We start from the raw sequence: 18210 nt of genomic DNA, 5'->3' as shown, positions 1-18210 counted from the left end.
GCATTAGTGAGGTCGGGCACTGATGTTGGATGATTAGGTCTGGCTCTCAGTCGGCATTCCAATTCATCCCAAAGGTGTTCGATGGGGTTGAGGTCAGGACTCTGTACAGGTTAGTCAAGTTTTTCCACGCCAGTCTCGACAAACAATTTCTGTATGGACCTCACTTAGTGTACTGGGGGCATTGGTGCAGCATAGGGGGCTTTTGATTAACGCAGCGGTCTAAATCACTGCATCTCAGTCCTAGAGGTGTCACTACAGACCCTGTTCAATTCCATGCTGTATCACAACCAGCCATGATTGGGTAGCGCACAATTGGCACAGCGTCATCCGGGTTAGGGTTTGGCCGGGGTAGGCCGTCATTGTCAGCTGAAGAGGCCCATTGGACAAATTCTTTGGCCACTATACATATTTTGCCAACTTGCCTGGACCCTTTCACCACACGGAGCCCTGCTGATCCATCAAGACTAGTCTGCCAATGTAACAGCACGCGGGGGCTACAACAGACATCTTCCGTCTCAACATCCCTCTAAGGCCCTTCTACTAGCTTGCTAGCCCTGGCCCGCTATCTGTCTAAATCGCCGTGTCTCCAGCCCGCAGAGCTACTCACTGGACCCCTATGATCACTTGGCTACGCAGAGGTTAATCCAGGCCCTGCAGTGCCTAGCTCCACTCCCATTCCTCAGGCGCTCTCATTTGTTGACTTCTGTAACCGTAAAAGCCTTGGTTTCATGCATGTTAACATTAGAAGCCTCCTCCCTAAGTTTGTTTTATTCACTGCTTTAGCACACTCTGCCAACCCGGATATCCAAGTCATGTCTGAATCCTTGCTTAGGAAGACCACCAAAAACCTTGAAATTTCCATCCCTAACTATAACATTTTCCGACAAGATAGAACTGCCAAAGGGGGCGGAGTTGCAATCTGCTGCAGAGATAGCCTGCAGAGTTCTGTCTTACTATCTAGGTCTGTGCCCAAACAATTTGAGCTTCTACTTTTAAAAATCCACCTTTCCAGAAACAAGTCTCTCACCGTTGCCGCTTGCTATAGATCACCTTCTGCCCCCAGCTGTGCCCTGGACACCATATGTGAATTGATTTCCCCCCATCTATCTTCAGAGCTCATGCTGTTAGGTGACCTAAACTGGGACATGCTTAACACCCTGGCCATCCTACAATCTAAGTTTGATGCCCTCAAACTCACACAAATTATCAATGAACCTACCAGGTACAACCCCAAATCCGTAAACACGAGCACCCCTCATAGACATCATCCTAACCAACTTGCCCTCCAAACACAACTCTGCTGTTTTCAACCAGGATCTCAGCGATCACTGCCTCATTTCCTGTGTCCATAATGGGTCTGCGGTCAAATGACCACCCATCATCACTGTCAAACGCTCTCTAAAACACTTCAGCGAGCAGGCCTTTCTAACCGACCTGGCCCGGGTATCCTGAAAGGATATGGACCTCATTCCGTCAGTAGAGGATGCCTGGTTATTCTTTAAAAGTGTTTTCCTCACCATCTTAAATAAGCAAGCCTTATTCAAAAAATGTAGTACCAGGAACAGATATAGCCCTTGGTTCACTCCAGACCTGACTGCCCTTGACCAGCACAAACACATCCTGTGGCATACTGCATTAGCATCAAATAGCCCCCACGATATGCAACTTTTCATGGAAGTTAGGAACCGATATACACAGGCAGTTAGGAAAGCAAAGGCTAGCTTTTTCAAACAAAAATTTGCATCCTGTACCACAAACTCCAAAAAGTTCTGGGACACTGTAAAGTCCATGGAGAATAAGAGCACCTCCTCCCAGCTGCCCACTGCACTGAGGCTAGGAAACACTGTCACCACCGATAAATCCACGATAATTGAACATTTCAAGAAGCATTTTTCTACAGCTGGCCATGTTTTCCACCTGGCTACCCCTACCCCAGTCAACAAACCTGCACCCCCCACAGAAACTTGCCCAAGCCTCCCCATTTCTCCTTCACCCAAATCCAGATAGCTGATGTTCGGAAAGAGATACAAAATCTGAACCCTTACAAATCAGCTGGGCTAGACAATCTGGACCCTCTCCTTCTAAAATTATCTGCCAAAATTGTTGCAACCCCTATTACTAGCCTGTTCAACCTCTCTTTCGTATCATCTGAGATCCCCAAAGATTGGAAAACTGCCGCAGTCATCCCCCTCTTCAAAGGGGGAGACGCTCTAGACCCAAACTGCTACAGACCTATATCTATCCTACCCTGCCTTTCTAAGGTCTTTGAAATCCAAGTTAACAAACAGATCACCGACCATTTTGAATCCCACCATACATTCTCCGCTGGTTTCCGAACTGGTCATGGGTGCACCTCAGCTACGCTCAAGATCCTAAACGATATCATAACCGCCATCGATAAGAGACAATACTGTGCCGTATTCATCGACTTGGCCAAGGCGTTCAACTCTGTCAGTCACCACATTCTTATCGATAGACTCAATAGCCTTGGTTTCTCAAATGACTGTCTCACCTGGTTCACCAACTACTTCTCAGACAGAGTTCAGTGTGTCAAATCGGAGGGCCAGTTGTCCGGACCACTGGCAGTCTCTATGGGGGTGCCACAGGGTTCAATTCTCTGGCCGACTCTTTTCTCTGTATATATATCTAATGATGTCGCTCTTGCTGCTGGTGATTCTCTGACCCAACTACGCAAACAACACCATTCTGTATACTTCTGGACCTTCTTTGGACAGTGTGTTAACTAACCTCTAGACGAACTGCAATGCCATACAACTCTCCTTCCGTGGCCTCCAACTGCTCTTAGATGCAAGGAAAACTAAATGCATGCTCTTCAACCGATCACTGCCCACACCTGCCCGCCCGTCCAGCATCGCTACTCTGGACGGATCTGACTTAGAATATGTGGACAACAACAAATACCTAGGTGTCTGGCTAGACTGTAAACTCTCCTTCCAGACTCACATTTAAAATCCAAAATTAAATCTAGAATCAGCTTCCTATTTCGCAACAAAGCATCCTTCACTCATGCTGCCAAACATACCATCGTAAAACTGACTATCCTACCGATCCTTGACTTCGGCGATGTCATTTACAAAATAGCCTCTAACACTCTACTCAGCAAATTGGATGCCGTCTATCACAGTGCCATCCGTTTTGTCACCAAAGCCCCATATACAACCCACCACTGCGACCTGTATGCTCTCGTTGGCTGGCCCTCGCTTCATATTCAATGCCAAACCCACTTGCTCTAGGTCATCTATAACTCTTTGCTAGGTAAAGCCCCGCCTTATCTCAGCTCACTGGTCACTATAGCAGCACCCACCCGTAATATGCGCTCCAGCAGGTATATTTCACTGGTCACCCCCAAAGCCAATTCCTCCTATGGCCGCCTTTCCTTCCAGTTCTTTGCTGCCAATGACTGGAACGAACTGCAAAAATCACTGAAGCTGGAGACTCATATCTCCCTCACTAACTTTAAGCACCAGCTGTCAGAGCAGCTCACAGATCACTGCACCTGTACATATCCCATCTGTAAATATTCCATCCAACTACCTCATCCCCATACTGTTATTTATTTGGCTCTTTTACACCCCAGTATCTCTACTTGCACACTCATCTTCTGCACGTCTATCACTCCAGTGTTTAATTGCTATATTGTAATTATATCGCCACTATGGCCAATTTATTGCCTTACCTCCCTTATCCTACCTCATTTGCACACACTGTATATATATATTTTTCTATTATATTATTGACTGGATGTTTGTTTTTTCCATGTGTAACTCTGTGTTGTTGTTTGTGTCACACTGCTTTGCTTTATCTTGGCCAGGTCGCAGTTGTAAATTATAACTTTTCCTCAACTAGTCTACCTGGTTAAATAAAGGTGATTTTTTTTTTTACTATAAAAATGGTAAATAAATCAAATCAAATCAAATCGATTTATATAGCCCTTCGTACATCAGCTGATATCTCAAAGTGCTGTACAGAAACCCAGCCTACAACCCCAAACAGCAAGCAATGCAGGTGTAGAAGCAAATAAACATTTGTTCTTAACTGACTTCCTTCGTTAAAGGTTAAATAAAATAAAAAATGTCATGCTGAATGTCACGTTCTGACCATAGTTCTTGTGTGTTTTCCTTGTTTTAGTGTTGGTCAGGACGTGAGCTGGATAGGCATTCTATGTTGTGTGTCTAGTTTGTCTGTTTCTGTGTTTGGCCTGATATGGTTCTCATTGGGTTTTCACATTTATTGTTTTGTATATTTGTAGTGTTCTCTGTATTCATCTTTATTAAAGATGTTTAACCCTCACCACACTGCGCTTTGGTCCTCTCCTTCCCAGGAAGAAAGCCGTTACACTGAAAGAGGACAGGGCCTTCCCCAAACCGTTGCCACAAAGTTGGAAGCGCAAAATCGTCTAGAATGTCATTGTTTGCTGTAGAGTTAAAATGTCCCTTCACTGGAACTAAGTGAAGCCTAGCCCGAACCATGAACAACAGCCCCAGACCCTTTTTCCTCCTCCTTCAAACTTTACAGTTGGCACTATGCACTGGGGCAGGTAGCATTCTCCTGGCATCCACCAAACCCAGATTTGTCCATCAGACTGCCAAATGATGAAGAGTGATGGCCAGAGAATGCGTTTACACTGCTCCGGAGTCCAATGGTGGTCGAGCTTTACACCACTCCAGCCGACGCCTGGCATTGCACATGTGATCTTAGGCTTGTTTGCGGCTGCTCAGCCATGAAAACCCATTTCCTGAAGCTCCTGATAAAAAAGTTACTGTGCTAAAGTTGCTTCCAGAGGCAGTTTGGAACTCGGTAGTGAGTGTTACAACCGAGGAGACACTATTTTTACGTGCTACGTGCTTCAGCACTCGGCGGTCCCATTCTTTGAGTTTGTGTGGCCTACCTCTTTGCGGCTGAGCCGTTGTTGCTCCTAGACATTTCCACTTCACAATAACAGCACTTACAGTTGACTGGGGCAGCTCTAGCAGTGTAGAAATTATACAAACTGACTTGTTGGAAAGGTGTCATCCTATGAAGGTGCCACGTTGAAGGTCCCTGAGCTCTTCAGTAAGGCCATTCTAGTGCCAATGTTTGTCTATGAAGATTGCATGGCTGTGTGCTCAATTTTAGACACCTGTCAGCAACGGGTGTGGCTGAAATAGCCGAAACCACTAATTTGAAGGGGTGTCCGCATACTTTTGTATATATAGTGTATTATTGTTAGAAAAACAAGGCCGTTCGCGACCACTATAGTATTTCAAAGAAAGGTCATCGATGGCTGCTATGGGTTCTAAAGAGTTTTAAGGGAGTTGTAAAAAAAACTCTAAATAACCTCTATAATTTCATTCTCAGACCGTTAATAAAACCTCCCAGAAAAACATTCAAGAAACCAGAGCAAACCGTTCTCATAACCTCCCTGTAACCTAAAAAATAAACGTTCCCATAATAGGCTAAATGTTCACTTCAGTTCACAGAATAGTTACTAAACATTCCATTTTACCAGTCTGGAAACATATGGGTTCGTTGGGATACCACAAACCACGAATGCGAAACCACCAATTTACGTTCCCACAACTTCCAATGATCCAAATGTGCTAGCTGCGTGTAATGGGAAATAGATGAGATTTTCAGGGGTAGTCGCAGAATGGGGCTAGGTGATCTTTACATGTACCCACAGCAGCACAATGTGGGAGTGTGAGGACAATGTGCACAACGTAGAATAGAGTGGGGCGCTGTAAACATTCTGGCAGAAATGGTTCGCTCCTTTTGATCCTGCAGAGTTTTCCTATTACAAAAACACTGGTAATAAAATGGTAATAAATAAGGTATTATGATACTTATCTGCATTTATTCTGGAGAGTTCTTGGACAGTTTTTTTGTTGTATTCTATACCACCATCACCCCATTCCCATCGCTTGCAATACTACCAGAAAAGCTGAATAAAAGCTAATCCTTGTTCTTGATGATATTAAGATGTTTGACATGGCATGTTCCTCGCTTCACAACAGTCGCACTAATCTTTTCAATGTGTCAAGTGAGTGCCTGTGGTCACATCCACATTCCAACCAGACATGAAAAGGGGAGCCCTTTGTGAGCCAGTATATAATGGCACGTCCAATTAAACCCAAATTAGACATAATTTGAATGATGGATGGAACATGTGGCATTGCGCAATGGCGTTGGGCAATTTGGTGATATTAAAATATTGTCCTAAGCTAAAATATTATTTTCCCACATTTTTCGTAGGCGTTTTCATAGGCGGAGTTACCGTCTCCATGTGTGCAGTTTTTTTTTTTAAAGCTAATGTGTTCTGAGAAAAAAGTGTGTCAATGGGGCACGAGGCACTCCCCGGGGGTCACATGGTCCCGTTTTCAGCCCCGTGCGGGCATGCATGCAGTGCGTCCTTGTTCCTTTCCTAGGGATGAGGGAGACTGAGCAAAACCAGGCCGACTTGGAAACTGCGGTTCAGACCAACACGGATAGAGCCTGTGACAGCATAGACGATTTTCGTAATTTTTTTCACTGGCAGTGCTCACAGAGAAGTGATTCACATTACGCGGGAACTTGCTCGATAGCAGATGCATCCTTTGGTACAGTTTAATAACCCTGGTTCTAAGTATTTTAATGAGTATTCGAACTCAAACAGAGCTTTTATTATAGTTACTTTATGACATCGTTATAACAGAGAATAGAGGACCTGCTTTTTGCCAAGAACCTCGCCAGAAGGGAAATGATCCTTTCCTAAACTGTTTTCTATTTGAACCGATATCTATATGAATGTTTTGGAGCTCAGGTTGGCAACAACAGCAATGGACACAAATAACAACAATACAGGTAAATATTCTGGATTATTTTGTTGTGCATGTGTAATGGATACCGTGTTTGGGGTTAAAATGTGTTTTGGCTACCTGGTTTATAGGCAGTCTGTTGAAGCTCTTTACAGTTTGTTTTTTATCAGTCCGCAATGCGTAAATCAATGATGAGTTGTAATTGTATTGTTGTACACCAGTCGATTAAGTAGAGCCAATTTTGTATGGGATTTACGTGGTTGATGGAATCATCCTTGTGATGCACTAGATGGGGTAAAGTTCAATAGGTCTCTGTACAGTTCTCCTCATGCCAAACCTCAGTGCCTGATTTACGAGGCTTGAAGTAGGCCTATTTCTCTATTCCTCGTATTTTGAATTAACTGATGGCTGTGTGTTGTCATTACTGTAGCCTATAGATTTTTACCCCAACCGCTCGACATAACTGTCATTGTCAAGGTCGAATTACTGGCCTCAGTAAATTAAAATGAAGAAATGTTGTATCAAGAAGTATTTTAAATACTATACATTGTTTGATTGTGTACGTGTGGTAGTTAGAACATCATGGGTTAAGACACAATGCTTTAAAATAATTCGAGGGAAAGTAGGTCATGTCAGGTGGACGGACATCGCTTTGATGCAGACATCCGCGCATGTTTTTGCCCAATTCACATGGCCCGCCAAGCTAGCCATGTGCGTTTTGTTTTCATTCACTGTTCTCCACCAATCTCCATTGGTATAGAGAGCAAGCTCATTACATAATTGCTCGTCAGAGTCCCATGGGTGACGCAGTCTTGGATGCCATGTGTGCACTGCTATTGGATAGCTTGCGGGTGGAATTCTTGCGATTCGATCCGGACATCATTCAGTCACGTGTTATATTGAAAAGTGGGACACGAACATTTATGTAAGGCATAATGTGTTGTTTCTGACATAATTACACAGCTATAACCAAATACTTGCAGGGTGATTGGGTCATTCCCTTTCGTTATTTAAGATGTCCAAAATATTGGGCTTACCTTTATTATATTATTATTAGGGCAAGGCGATAGTAGGTCTAATAAAGCATTTATTGGTTCATTCATTTGAATATAGGTTCAGAGTAAATGCATTTTCAATACATAAAATGATATTGTACAGCCACAGCATAGCAAAGTGAAAACATAGATAGATACCAAGCTTTTCGGTTATATTCAGCAAGTATATTGTAAATTACATGAGAATATCTTGTGGGAATTGGCTGTTTTATTGGGTACCATGGATAGCGCTAAGCGGGAGGGAACGTGAGGCTGTCCTAGAAACAGTTGGTGTGTTCAATCTGCGTGTATTGCACAGCCAGTCGGGTTGCATGTCTTTTTAGGCTGCCTGTCTCGTTGAGTAACCTGAAGTTGGAAGCGCGCACGTTGAGTAAGGGCGTGACTGGAATGTACTCCAGCCAGCCTGCTCTAGTGCTGCTCCTCGAGCAACACAAGTGTGCAGCCCAGCCTGTTTTCATTCTATGGCTCTCCCATGCATAGCTTTCGATGTATTATTATATTTCTTTCAAGTACTTCACTCTGAATGTATGTTTACTCACTAAGACTAATTGAACATTCATAGCTATAGCTATTGATGTGTTTTCTTCATTTCACATTGACTGTACAAGTGTTGGTTTAAATGGCAGGTAATTGATTTTGATACACAAGCAATCTTTTTTTCCACTCACTGATTGGTTATTGTGGGTAATACCTTTTTTTTAGATAGAATGCAGGAGGTGGAAGACAGAGCGAAAGGGAGTGAAAACACGAGGTGGAGAGAGAGGGGGAGGAGCCTTAATACTATAGAAACATGCAGGACAAGGAAGTACACGTGTTGTGGATGTTGTGGTGACACCTGACACAGTGACCCTATAAGACCTTATGTTCCTTTCCAACAGTGAAATATGTTTCTCCTCCAGGGCTGGCTGGCTTGCTGGACTCTGAGATTGGAATGTCTCAAAAAGAACAGAACAGAACAGGACAGACATTCTCTCACTGTTTGTTCAATCAGGAAATTGGAATTCATCCTGTGTCAGGCTCACAGAACAGAAGTATGGAGTTTGGTTGTTAAGCACAAAACAACGATCCCGTCCTTCAATAGGCCCCACCCAAACATACAGTAGGTGGGCAGCTTGCCGTCAATGCAGGGAAATTAAATCATAAAGACAGTTTTCAAGGGCATCATCAATTGAAAGCCTCAACAACACCAATAAAATGTATTGCAAAGGTATCAAAGACTCCTTAAAACAACACATTATCGACTCACAACAACACGTCATCTCCTCACAACAACACATTATCTCCTAACAACAACACAATACAGTTGATCTGGTATTAGAGCACAGGTTAATTGGAGTCAACAGGAAGTGCAGAAAGTCTTGGGCATATGCTTTGTAGGTTCGGGTTTCGGCAGGGACGCTGTATGTGGCAAGGGCGGGGCACACCATTTGGCATTTTAAAAGCGATTAGCCATTCCCGGTAGCCTTGTGCGTGGCACCCCCCGGCGACCGGGCACGAGTTGGTGTGTGGGTGGCCAGCTGTGGCGAAACGTGATCCTTGGACGGACCTTGTGAGAATTAGCCTTCACAGTGGGAGAAACCGAGACAGCTGGATTAGAACAAGCGGGAGGGAGGAAGAGAATGAAAGTGAGAGAGGGAGAAGAGAAACAGAGAATGAGCAAGATAGAGTACAGAGGGGAGGGGGTGTGGAGAGAGAAGAACAGGGAGTTTCACGGAGAGTGAAAAGGGAGAGTTGGAGAGAAAGGCAAGTAGGGCAAGTGAAAGTTGTCAGGAGAGTTCCAACAAAGAGAGAGAGAGAGAGAGAGAGAGAGAGAGAGAGAGCACAAGAGTATCTAAATCCACTCGTGTGGGTGGCTATGTCTGGCCAATGAGACTGCACAACAGCAATAGCACTACCTGTGCTATTGGGCTGCATCCAAAAAGAACGCACTCATTCTCCATGCTGCAATAGCTTCTTCCATAATGTAAATAATGTTCTGTAGGTGATGCTTGCTCACGTGGCACAACCCACGCAGGACAATCTTGCCCTTATGGCATCCTATAAATGTACTCTGTGGTCAGGGCTTCTGTTTTGGTAAGAGTGGTGACCTCTGAACTAGAAAAATAAACGGAAAGCTAGTCAGGGCAGCCATTCCTGCCAACATTTCCTGGAAAGCAATGTTCTTTTCCAGTCACTTGTCTTCTTGGACTCTCTCCAGCCACCCTGTTGCTATGGTTATCCTAACATTGCCACAGTTTCCTTGCATAACTGTCCTGGGTAGCTAAGGGAACATTTGGAATGTACAGAATGATACAAAGTTGCATCCGCCCCCTGTTTTTTTGTCAGTGAACATGAATGGGCACAATATCAATCCTAACCAGTGGGCGTCCTCTCTCCAACCCTCTTCCTCTTTACCACCTCTGTTTTAGTTTCCATCAGTCCTCACTGTCAGTTGACTGATGTACAGTGGTTAGAGAGTCAAAGAACGGAGCACCAAATGTGACAAATCAAATTATCTCACTGTTTTTAAACCATGCATCCATTCTAACAAGTGGTCCTCTCACTTTTTATTCTGTCCACCAGGGGGCGTAATCTCCTACATCGGCTCCAGTGGCTGCTCACCGAATCACACCAGCCCGGTGTCTATGTACAGCGAGAACTCCTTCGGAGCCTCCTTCCCTCCCTCCCCCAATGGTTCCCAGAGCTTCTCCAATGCCTACTCCGGCAGCTCCAGCTCCTCCAATGGTGATGATGGCAACTCCTCTTCCGGCTCCGGAGGGTCCCCAAGGCCTAGGGGTCGTAATGACAACAGCATCTCTCGCTGCTCCACCAGCAAGTCCGTGGCAAGCCTTACCAGTGAGTAGACCACCTTACCAGAACCACAATCCTTTATATGACTCCAGATTGTGCACCCCCATCTGTCACTGCTGGAACTGCAGCTTTGAGTGTTTTTGGAATTTGGACTCATTGTCGGTTCTACTCTTTATGTTTGTAACAGAACTGAATGGGATGGTGCTGCTGTGTAAAGTGTGTGGAGACGTCGCCTCAGGCTTCCACTATGGCGTCCATGCCTGTGAGGGCTGCAAGGGATTCTTCCGACGCAGTATCCAGCAGAACATCCAGTACAAAAAGTGCCTGAAGAACCAGACCTGCACCATCATGAGGATTAACCGCAACCGCTGCCAGCAGTGCCGCTTCAAAAAGTGTCTGTCCGTGGGCATGTCTCGCGATGGTAAGTACAGCTTCACAGGCTAAAACATGACGCATATAGCCACAAAAGGTCTAATAGATCTGTTACACTATCATCCCTGTTAGGACTGTTGTCTCTACATGTCTCTTTCTCTCTCCCCAGCTGTTCGCTTTGGCAGAATACCTAAGCGTGAGAAGCAGCGCATGCTCGCAGAGATGCAGAGCGCCATGAACAACATGAACAACATGCAAAACGAGTTCCAGCTGGCCAGCCTGACCCACAACTCTCCCCCTTCTCCCACTTCCTCCTCTCCCTGCCCGGGTCTGACTGTGGCACCCCAGCCTCAGGCCCTGCCTTTTGCCCCTTCCCCTTGTCCTCCAACACAAGCCCCTGCTTCCCTTCTGCCCCCACCAACCACCCAAAGCCCGCCACTGTTGGCCAGCTCTCCACCCCTGTGCCCCAGCCCTGGGGTGGACTGCACCATAACGGCCATTGCCCGGGCGCACCGTGAGACCTTCGTCTACGCCCACGACAAGCTGGGCGAGTCCACGAGACAGCATAACGGAGAGGTGGACAACTGGGGCTCCAACTACTGCCCTGCTGGCTACCATCAGAACGGCCTCAACACAATCTACCACCACAACAACAACGTGGGCCTCCAGCACCATGGCTCCCAGGCCATGTCTGACAGACATCACCAGAACAATGGCAAGCAGTTCCACAACAGCAACCTGTTCGGGTGCCACCAAGGCATTGAGACCAGCAGTGTTCCCCAGGGGCAGAACTTCCCATGGAAAAACCACAAGGACATGGTGCTGGTGAGTCACTGAACAGAGTAGCAACATTGAAAAGATCTTGACGTCAAAGATTGTCAATAATAATGGCAGGTAGTCATAGCATATAGGAAAATGCTGATTACGATTATCCTCGCTCCTCCAGGCATGTCCAATGAACATGTGCCCCCAAGACGAACCCAACAAGACCCCTCAGGAGATCTGGGAGGACTTCTCGCTCAGCTTTACGCCGGCTGTGCGCGAGGTGGTGGAGTTCGCCAAACATATTCCAGGGTTCAGTGCACTCTCTGAGAACGACCAAGTCACCCTACTCAAGGCCGGCACCTTTGAGGTAGGCATCCGTGAAATGTGTGCAAACACAGATATGCAAAGACCCTTCACACAGGGATAAGCAAAAATACTCACAGCTTGAGAAGATTCAATGACTCACCACTCACTTACTTTTGCCTTTCTTCTGTTACAGGTCTTGACGGTGCGCTTTGCCTCTCTCTTCAACGTGAAGGAGCAGACTGTCACCTTCATCTCTGGTGCCACCTACAGCCTGGAGGCCCTGAAGGGCATGGGTATGGGAGGCCTGCTAGACACCATGTTTGAATTCAGCGAGAAACTCAACTCCCTGGAACTCACGGCCGAGGAGCTGGGTCTCTTCACCGCTGTAGTGCTAGTGTCTGCAGGTAAGAACAATGCGAAGCCTTATTACTTTTAACAACCTATCTAAGCAGTCAGCGTGACCAGTGTTCCCTCAAAGCTGCACGCAGGTGCGCAGCTCCACCGGGACTGCCCCGCAGAAGAAATAACAGCCCGCGCAGAGAATCACGAGATTGAACTTCATTCAACTTTCTGAAGTTTTCACCGTTAGTTAACAATATCAACATTTCCATTTACTGGGGGAATCAAACCAAACTTTATTTGTCACATGCGCTGAATACAACAAGTGTAGACTTTACCGTGAAATGCTTAATTACAAGCCCTTAACCAACAGTGCAGTTCAAGAAGAGTTAAGAAAATACCAAGTAGGCTAAAATAAAAAGTAATCATAAGAAATAACACAATAAGAATAACAATAACGAGGCTATATACAGGGGGCACCAGTACCGAGTCAGTGTGCGGGGGTGCCGTAGCAGAGAAAACAGTCTATAACTTGGGTGACAGGAGTCTCTGACAATTTTATGGGCTTTCTTCTGACACCGCCTATTATATAGGTCCTGGATGGCAGGAAGCTTGGCCCCAGTGATGTACTGGGTTGTTCGCACTGCCCTCTGTAGCGCCTTACGGTCAGATACCGAGTAGTTGCCATACCAGGCGGTGATGCAACCGGATGCAATGGTGAAGCTGTAGAACCTTTTGAGGATCTGGGGACACATGCCAAATCGTTTCAGTCTCCTGAGGGGGAAAAGGTTTTGTCGTGCACTCTTCACGACTGTCTTGGTATGTTTGGACCATGATAGTTCGTTGGTGATGTGGACACCAAGGAACTTGAAACTCTCGACCGCTCCACTACAGCCCCGTCGATGTTCGGCCGCCTTTTCCTGTAGTCCACGATCAGCTCCTTTGTCTTGCTCACATTGAGGGAGTGGTTGTTGTCCTGGCACCACACTGCCAGTTCTCTGACCTCCTCCCTATAGGCCATCTCATCGTTGTCTGTGATCAGGACTACTACTGTTGTCGTCAGCAAACTTAATAATGGTGTTGGAGTCGTGTTTGGCCACGCAGTTGTGGGTGAACAGGGAATACAGGAGGGGACTAAGTACACACCCCTGAGGGGCCCCAGTGTTAAGGATCAGCATGGCAGACGTGTTGTTGCCTACTCTTACCACCTGGGGGCGGCCCGTCAGGAAGTCCAGGATCCAGTAGCACTTTAAATGCAACATACCGAAACAAAACAAAGTATGCAAGATATTTTGTTGTCGGCAGAACGCATCGGAGTAGGATCCTATTGTTTTGACACACACGACTCAGCCCAAACTCTACACAGACCGGTGCGGCATAACCAATCAGAGCTGCAGTAGGCCTATATGCAAATATTGCCATATATGGATCTGTGGCATTCACTTGGAACTGGACTGTGTTTACAGCATGAGCAGTCATGAGTAGATTCACTTGTTTTGAGATCAAAGCAAGAGATGCATGCAGCCACGTGTGTACACTTGTTCATATCTTTTGATAGTTAGTGAGTTATTAGCCTAAGTTATAGATAGTTTGTATTCAGCAATGGGGGAGTGATTGCTTCCTACAAGAGCACAAAACGTGAATATTTCTAGACATCTTTGAAAAGGGAGTTAGATAAAGAGCTTTTTGTGTCTTAAAGGGGCAGTGTTGTATTTTGAGAGAGTCTTAAATAAGCTAAATAGCCAATAGGCAGTAAGTAGCATAATTTGTCTGATTCACTGTAATATTTTGTAAAGTGGTCTCATCGAACAACACAACATTTTCAGTCAAGCCCTGCATGTTTTTTCAAAAGTCTAATGGAATGTATGCCTACATTGAACACCACACATTGGCTGCTACTTTCTGCTGAATGATAGAACAGCTATTTCCATGTTAAAATGTTATGGAATGCATTTTTCCATTGTTTTTGATGGTAGACCAATCTGGTAGGCCTACATTATGATCAAATAGCCACAGTAGCCTACTTGACCACTGTCTGAAACTGTTAATTAAAGTGGGTACAGCCTCAGCGTTCACAGTAAATACTCGCTGGAAGTTGCACAGAATTTCCACAATGTTCAAGTTTGCGCTCCGCAGACCTGAAATTTGCTTAGTGCCGGAAAAAATGATGGGGAACATTGACGATGACACTTGAAACTTTAAAAAATCACTCACTATTATGGCATAGTAATGGTCTGTACTAAAGTGTAAAGTAGTCTAACTGGGCTCTCTTTCTTCTCTGTCCTCTTTCAGATCGCTCAGGCATCGAGAACATTAACTCAGTGGAGCTGCTTCAGGAGTCTCTGATCAGAGCGCTGCGTGCCCTGGTCAGCAAGAGCAACCCCTGTGACGTCTCTCGCTTCACCAAGCTGCTGCTGAAGATGCCCGACCTGCGCACACTCAACAACATGCACTCAGAGAAACTGCTGTCCTTCCGCATCGACGCATAAGAATGTCACCACTGATGACAAGAAAACCTGTCTGGACTCGTCGCTCATCTCCACCTCACAGACAGTGGTGGTTGGTCGGCTAAGGGGCGGGGCAAGTTGGGGGAGGTGACGCGATCTGATTCCGCCTGCTCGCTTACCCCCTTCAGGGACACCCGCCCGCCTCCGAGTTGACTGATGTGCGCTTAAGCCAATAACATGGCCAAGAGACAGTGACTGACAACTGATAGGGGTAAGGCCAATAGACCCGTGGAGAGGAGGGAAACTAAGCCCTCTACATAAATGATTTTGGGTGGAGGTTGGGGTGGTCGCAGCTCAAAACTACCCAGAACAAGTGCCCCCTCTACACCAGCTGGTCTGAGGGGGCCAGAGACCACTTGTCGGTTGAGGTGAACCAAAAGCAGCATGGGACTTTTCTACCCTACATGTCCAGCTAGGCCTGGTTCCTTCCAAGAGGCTGCTAGATACATATTAAAACCATCTGCTCTGTTTTATCATGACTGTAAATAATTAGTCAAATATATGCATTGTTGTATACTTTATTCATACTGAAAACTGAGTTTGTACAAATTTGTAAATATCTAGCTACAAACATCAATAGGCCTACTTGAAATGTTAGAAAAATGTGTATAATATATATTTTTTTGTTAAGATGAAATGCTTTAAGGTGCAAAGTTGTAAATGTGTGGGTAGAAATGTATAAAATTCCATTTGAGTGTATGCGTATGAAAAACAATATCCAGACTTGTATTTCAAAAATGTTTTATGTAATGAAGGAATTATATATATAAAAAAATACTTACTTGAATTCCTTTGTGTGATCTTTTTCTGTCGTACCAATCTTGTTATTCTACTTCTGTCTGGGACTGGGTTGGAGAGACATCACCGAGCATTTAGAGGGCTGTGCTACGTATCAGTCAGCCACATGTCACAACACTCACTTAGGATGCTGACAACACTAAAGTGGGAATAACAGTTCGTACTGACCATTTTTTTTATTCCACCTTTATTTAACCAGGTAAGCTAGTTGAGAACAAGTTTTCATTTACAACTGCGACCTGGCCAAGATAAAGCAAAGCAGTGCGACAGAAACAACAACACAGAGTTACACATGGAATAAACAAGCGTACAGTCAATTACACAATAGAAAAAAAATAATGTCTATATACAGTGTGTGCAAATGGCGTAAAGAGGTAAGGCAATAAATAGGCCATAGTAGGAAAGTAATTACAATTTAGCAGATTAAAACTGGAGTGATAGATGAGCAGATGATGGTGTGTAAGTAGTGATACTGGTGTGCAAAAGAGCAGCAAAGTAAATAAAAACAATATGGGGATGAGGTAGGTAGATTGGGTGGGCTATTTAAACAGCAAGCAATGCAGGTGCTTCTACACCTGCATTCCTTGCTGTTTGGGGTTTTAGGCTGGGTTTCTGTACAGCACTTTGATATGCGGGCAGCGAACGGTTGAAAAGCATGCATTTGGTTTTGCTAGCGTTTAAGAGCAGTTGGAGGCCACGGAAGGAGTGCTGTATGGCTTTGAAGCTCGTTTGGAGGTTAGTTAACACAGTGTCCAAAGAAGGGCCAGATGTATACAGAATGGTGTCATCTACGTAGAGGTGGATCAGGGAATCACCCGCAGCAAGAGCGACATCGTTGATATGTACAGAGAAAAGAGTCGGCCCGAGAATTGAACCCTGTGGTACCCCTATAGAGACTGCCAGAGGTCCGGACAACAGGCCCTCCGATTTTACACACTGAACTCTGTCTGCGAAGTAGTTGGTGAACCAAGCGAGGCAGTCATTTGAGAAACCAAGGCTACTGAGTCTGCCGAAAAGAATACGGTGATTGACAGAGTCGAAAGCCTTGGCCAGGTCGATGAAAACGGCTGCACAGTACTGTCTTTTATCGATGGCGGTTAGGATATCGTTTAGTACCTTGAGCGTGGCTGAGGTGCACCCATGACCAGCTCTGGTAATTGAACAGACTGGTAATAGGGGTTGAACAGACTGGTAATAGGGGTTGCAACAATGGTGGCGGATCATTTTAGAAAGAGAGGGTCCAGATTGTCTAGCACAGCTGATTTGTACAGGTCCAGGTTTTGCAGCTCTTTCAGAACATCTGCGATCTGGATGTGGATGAAGGAGAAGCTGGGGAGGCTCGGGCAAGTAGCTGCGAGGGGTGCGGAGCTGTTGGCCCGGGGTTGGGGTAGCCAGGAGGAAAGCATGGCCAGCCATAGAGAAATGCTTATTGAAATGTTCGATTATCATGGATTTCTCGGTGGTGACCGTGACGCCTAGCCTCAGTGCAGTGGGCAGCTGGGAGGAGGTGCTCTTGTTCTCCATGGACTTTACAGTGTCCCAATGACCAAGGCTGCACATTGTCTTGGATTAGGTCTTAGTTATGGAATCCATTTATAGTTTGAGTAACCCAGTCCACGTTGACCATTAGATGAACTTATTTGAAAGGACATGTTGACAGTAATAATAGCCCCTTCAATAGTAACAGATTATTGATGTAGCTCATGGTCTTGTCTATAATTCTTGAAGGGTAGTGGGGTATTTTCAGTTGAGTGGCACAGTGGTCTAAGGCACTACATCTCAGAGCAGGAGGTGTCACTACAGTCCCTGGTTCGAATTCAGGCTGTATCATATCCGGCCGTGATTGGGAGTTCCATAGGGCGGCACACAATTGTCCCAGCATCACTGGGGTAGGCCGTCATTGTAAATATTAACTTGTTCTTAACTGATATGCTTAGTTAAATAAAGGTTAAATAATATATATATATATATATATATATTTTTTTTTTTTAACTTACCATGTGAGTGTCAGCTCTGAGTGACAGTGTAGGGCAAAAAAGTATGTTCTCTTCAGAAAACCAAAATGTAATCTACTTTCATAGAACACACTACAAGCAGGTATTTATTTTACCTTTATTTAACTAGGCAAGTCAGTTAAGAACAAATTCTTATTTTCAATGACGGCCCATTTATAAAACCACTCAAAATATTTCTCATGTTTCTGTTTTGTTTTGATGAACAACATTTAAAGTTTTAAAAGTAAGACGATGATTTGGTTTGCAAAAGTCAATGAAATACAGTCCTGGAGACAAATTTTAGGTTAGAAACTGTATTATGTAATAAATATGTATGGGTAGGAACATTTCCATGGACGCTTCATTAATGGGAGCAATTTGTAATTTACTGTATGCATTTGTGCATTTGGAAAGTAGTCAAACCCCTTGATTTTTTCCACATTTTTGTTACAGCCTTATTCAAAAATGGATTAAATATGTTTTTTTTCTT

General features: G+C 45.0%; 1 protein-coding gene across 1 annotated transcript; it reads left to right on the top strand.

Moving 5' to 3' along the window:
* The first annotated feature begins 6361 nt into the window (after positions 1 to 6361).
* Positions 6362 to 15715, top strand: LOC112225933 (nuclear receptor subfamily 1 group D member 1). Its single transcript, XM_024390073.2, has 7 exons — positions 6362 to 6840; positions 10412 to 10684; positions 10827 to 11060; positions 11181 to 11836; positions 11958 to 12143; positions 12276 to 12486; positions 14714 to 15715. The coding sequence occupies exons 1-7, from the start codon at positions 6780 to 6782 to the stop codon at positions 14908 to 14910; spliced, it is 1818 nt and encodes a 605-aa protein (XP_024245841.1). The 5' UTR covers positions 6362 to 6779; the 3' UTR covers positions 14911 to 15715.
* The last annotated feature ends 2495 nt before the right edge of the window (positions 15716 to 18210 follow it).

This window comes from Oncorhynchus tshawytscha, linkage group LG27 (genome assembly GCF_018296145.1).
Source record: "Oncorhynchus tshawytscha isolate Ot180627B linkage group LG27, Otsh_v2.0, whole genome shotgun sequence".
Classification (NCBI taxonomy): Eukaryota; Metazoa; Chordata; class Actinopteri; order Salmoniformes; family Salmonidae; genus Oncorhynchus; species Oncorhynchus tshawytscha.
Note: the sequence above shows the minus strand (reverse complement) of the source record. Positions and strands in the feature narration are given on the sequence as shown.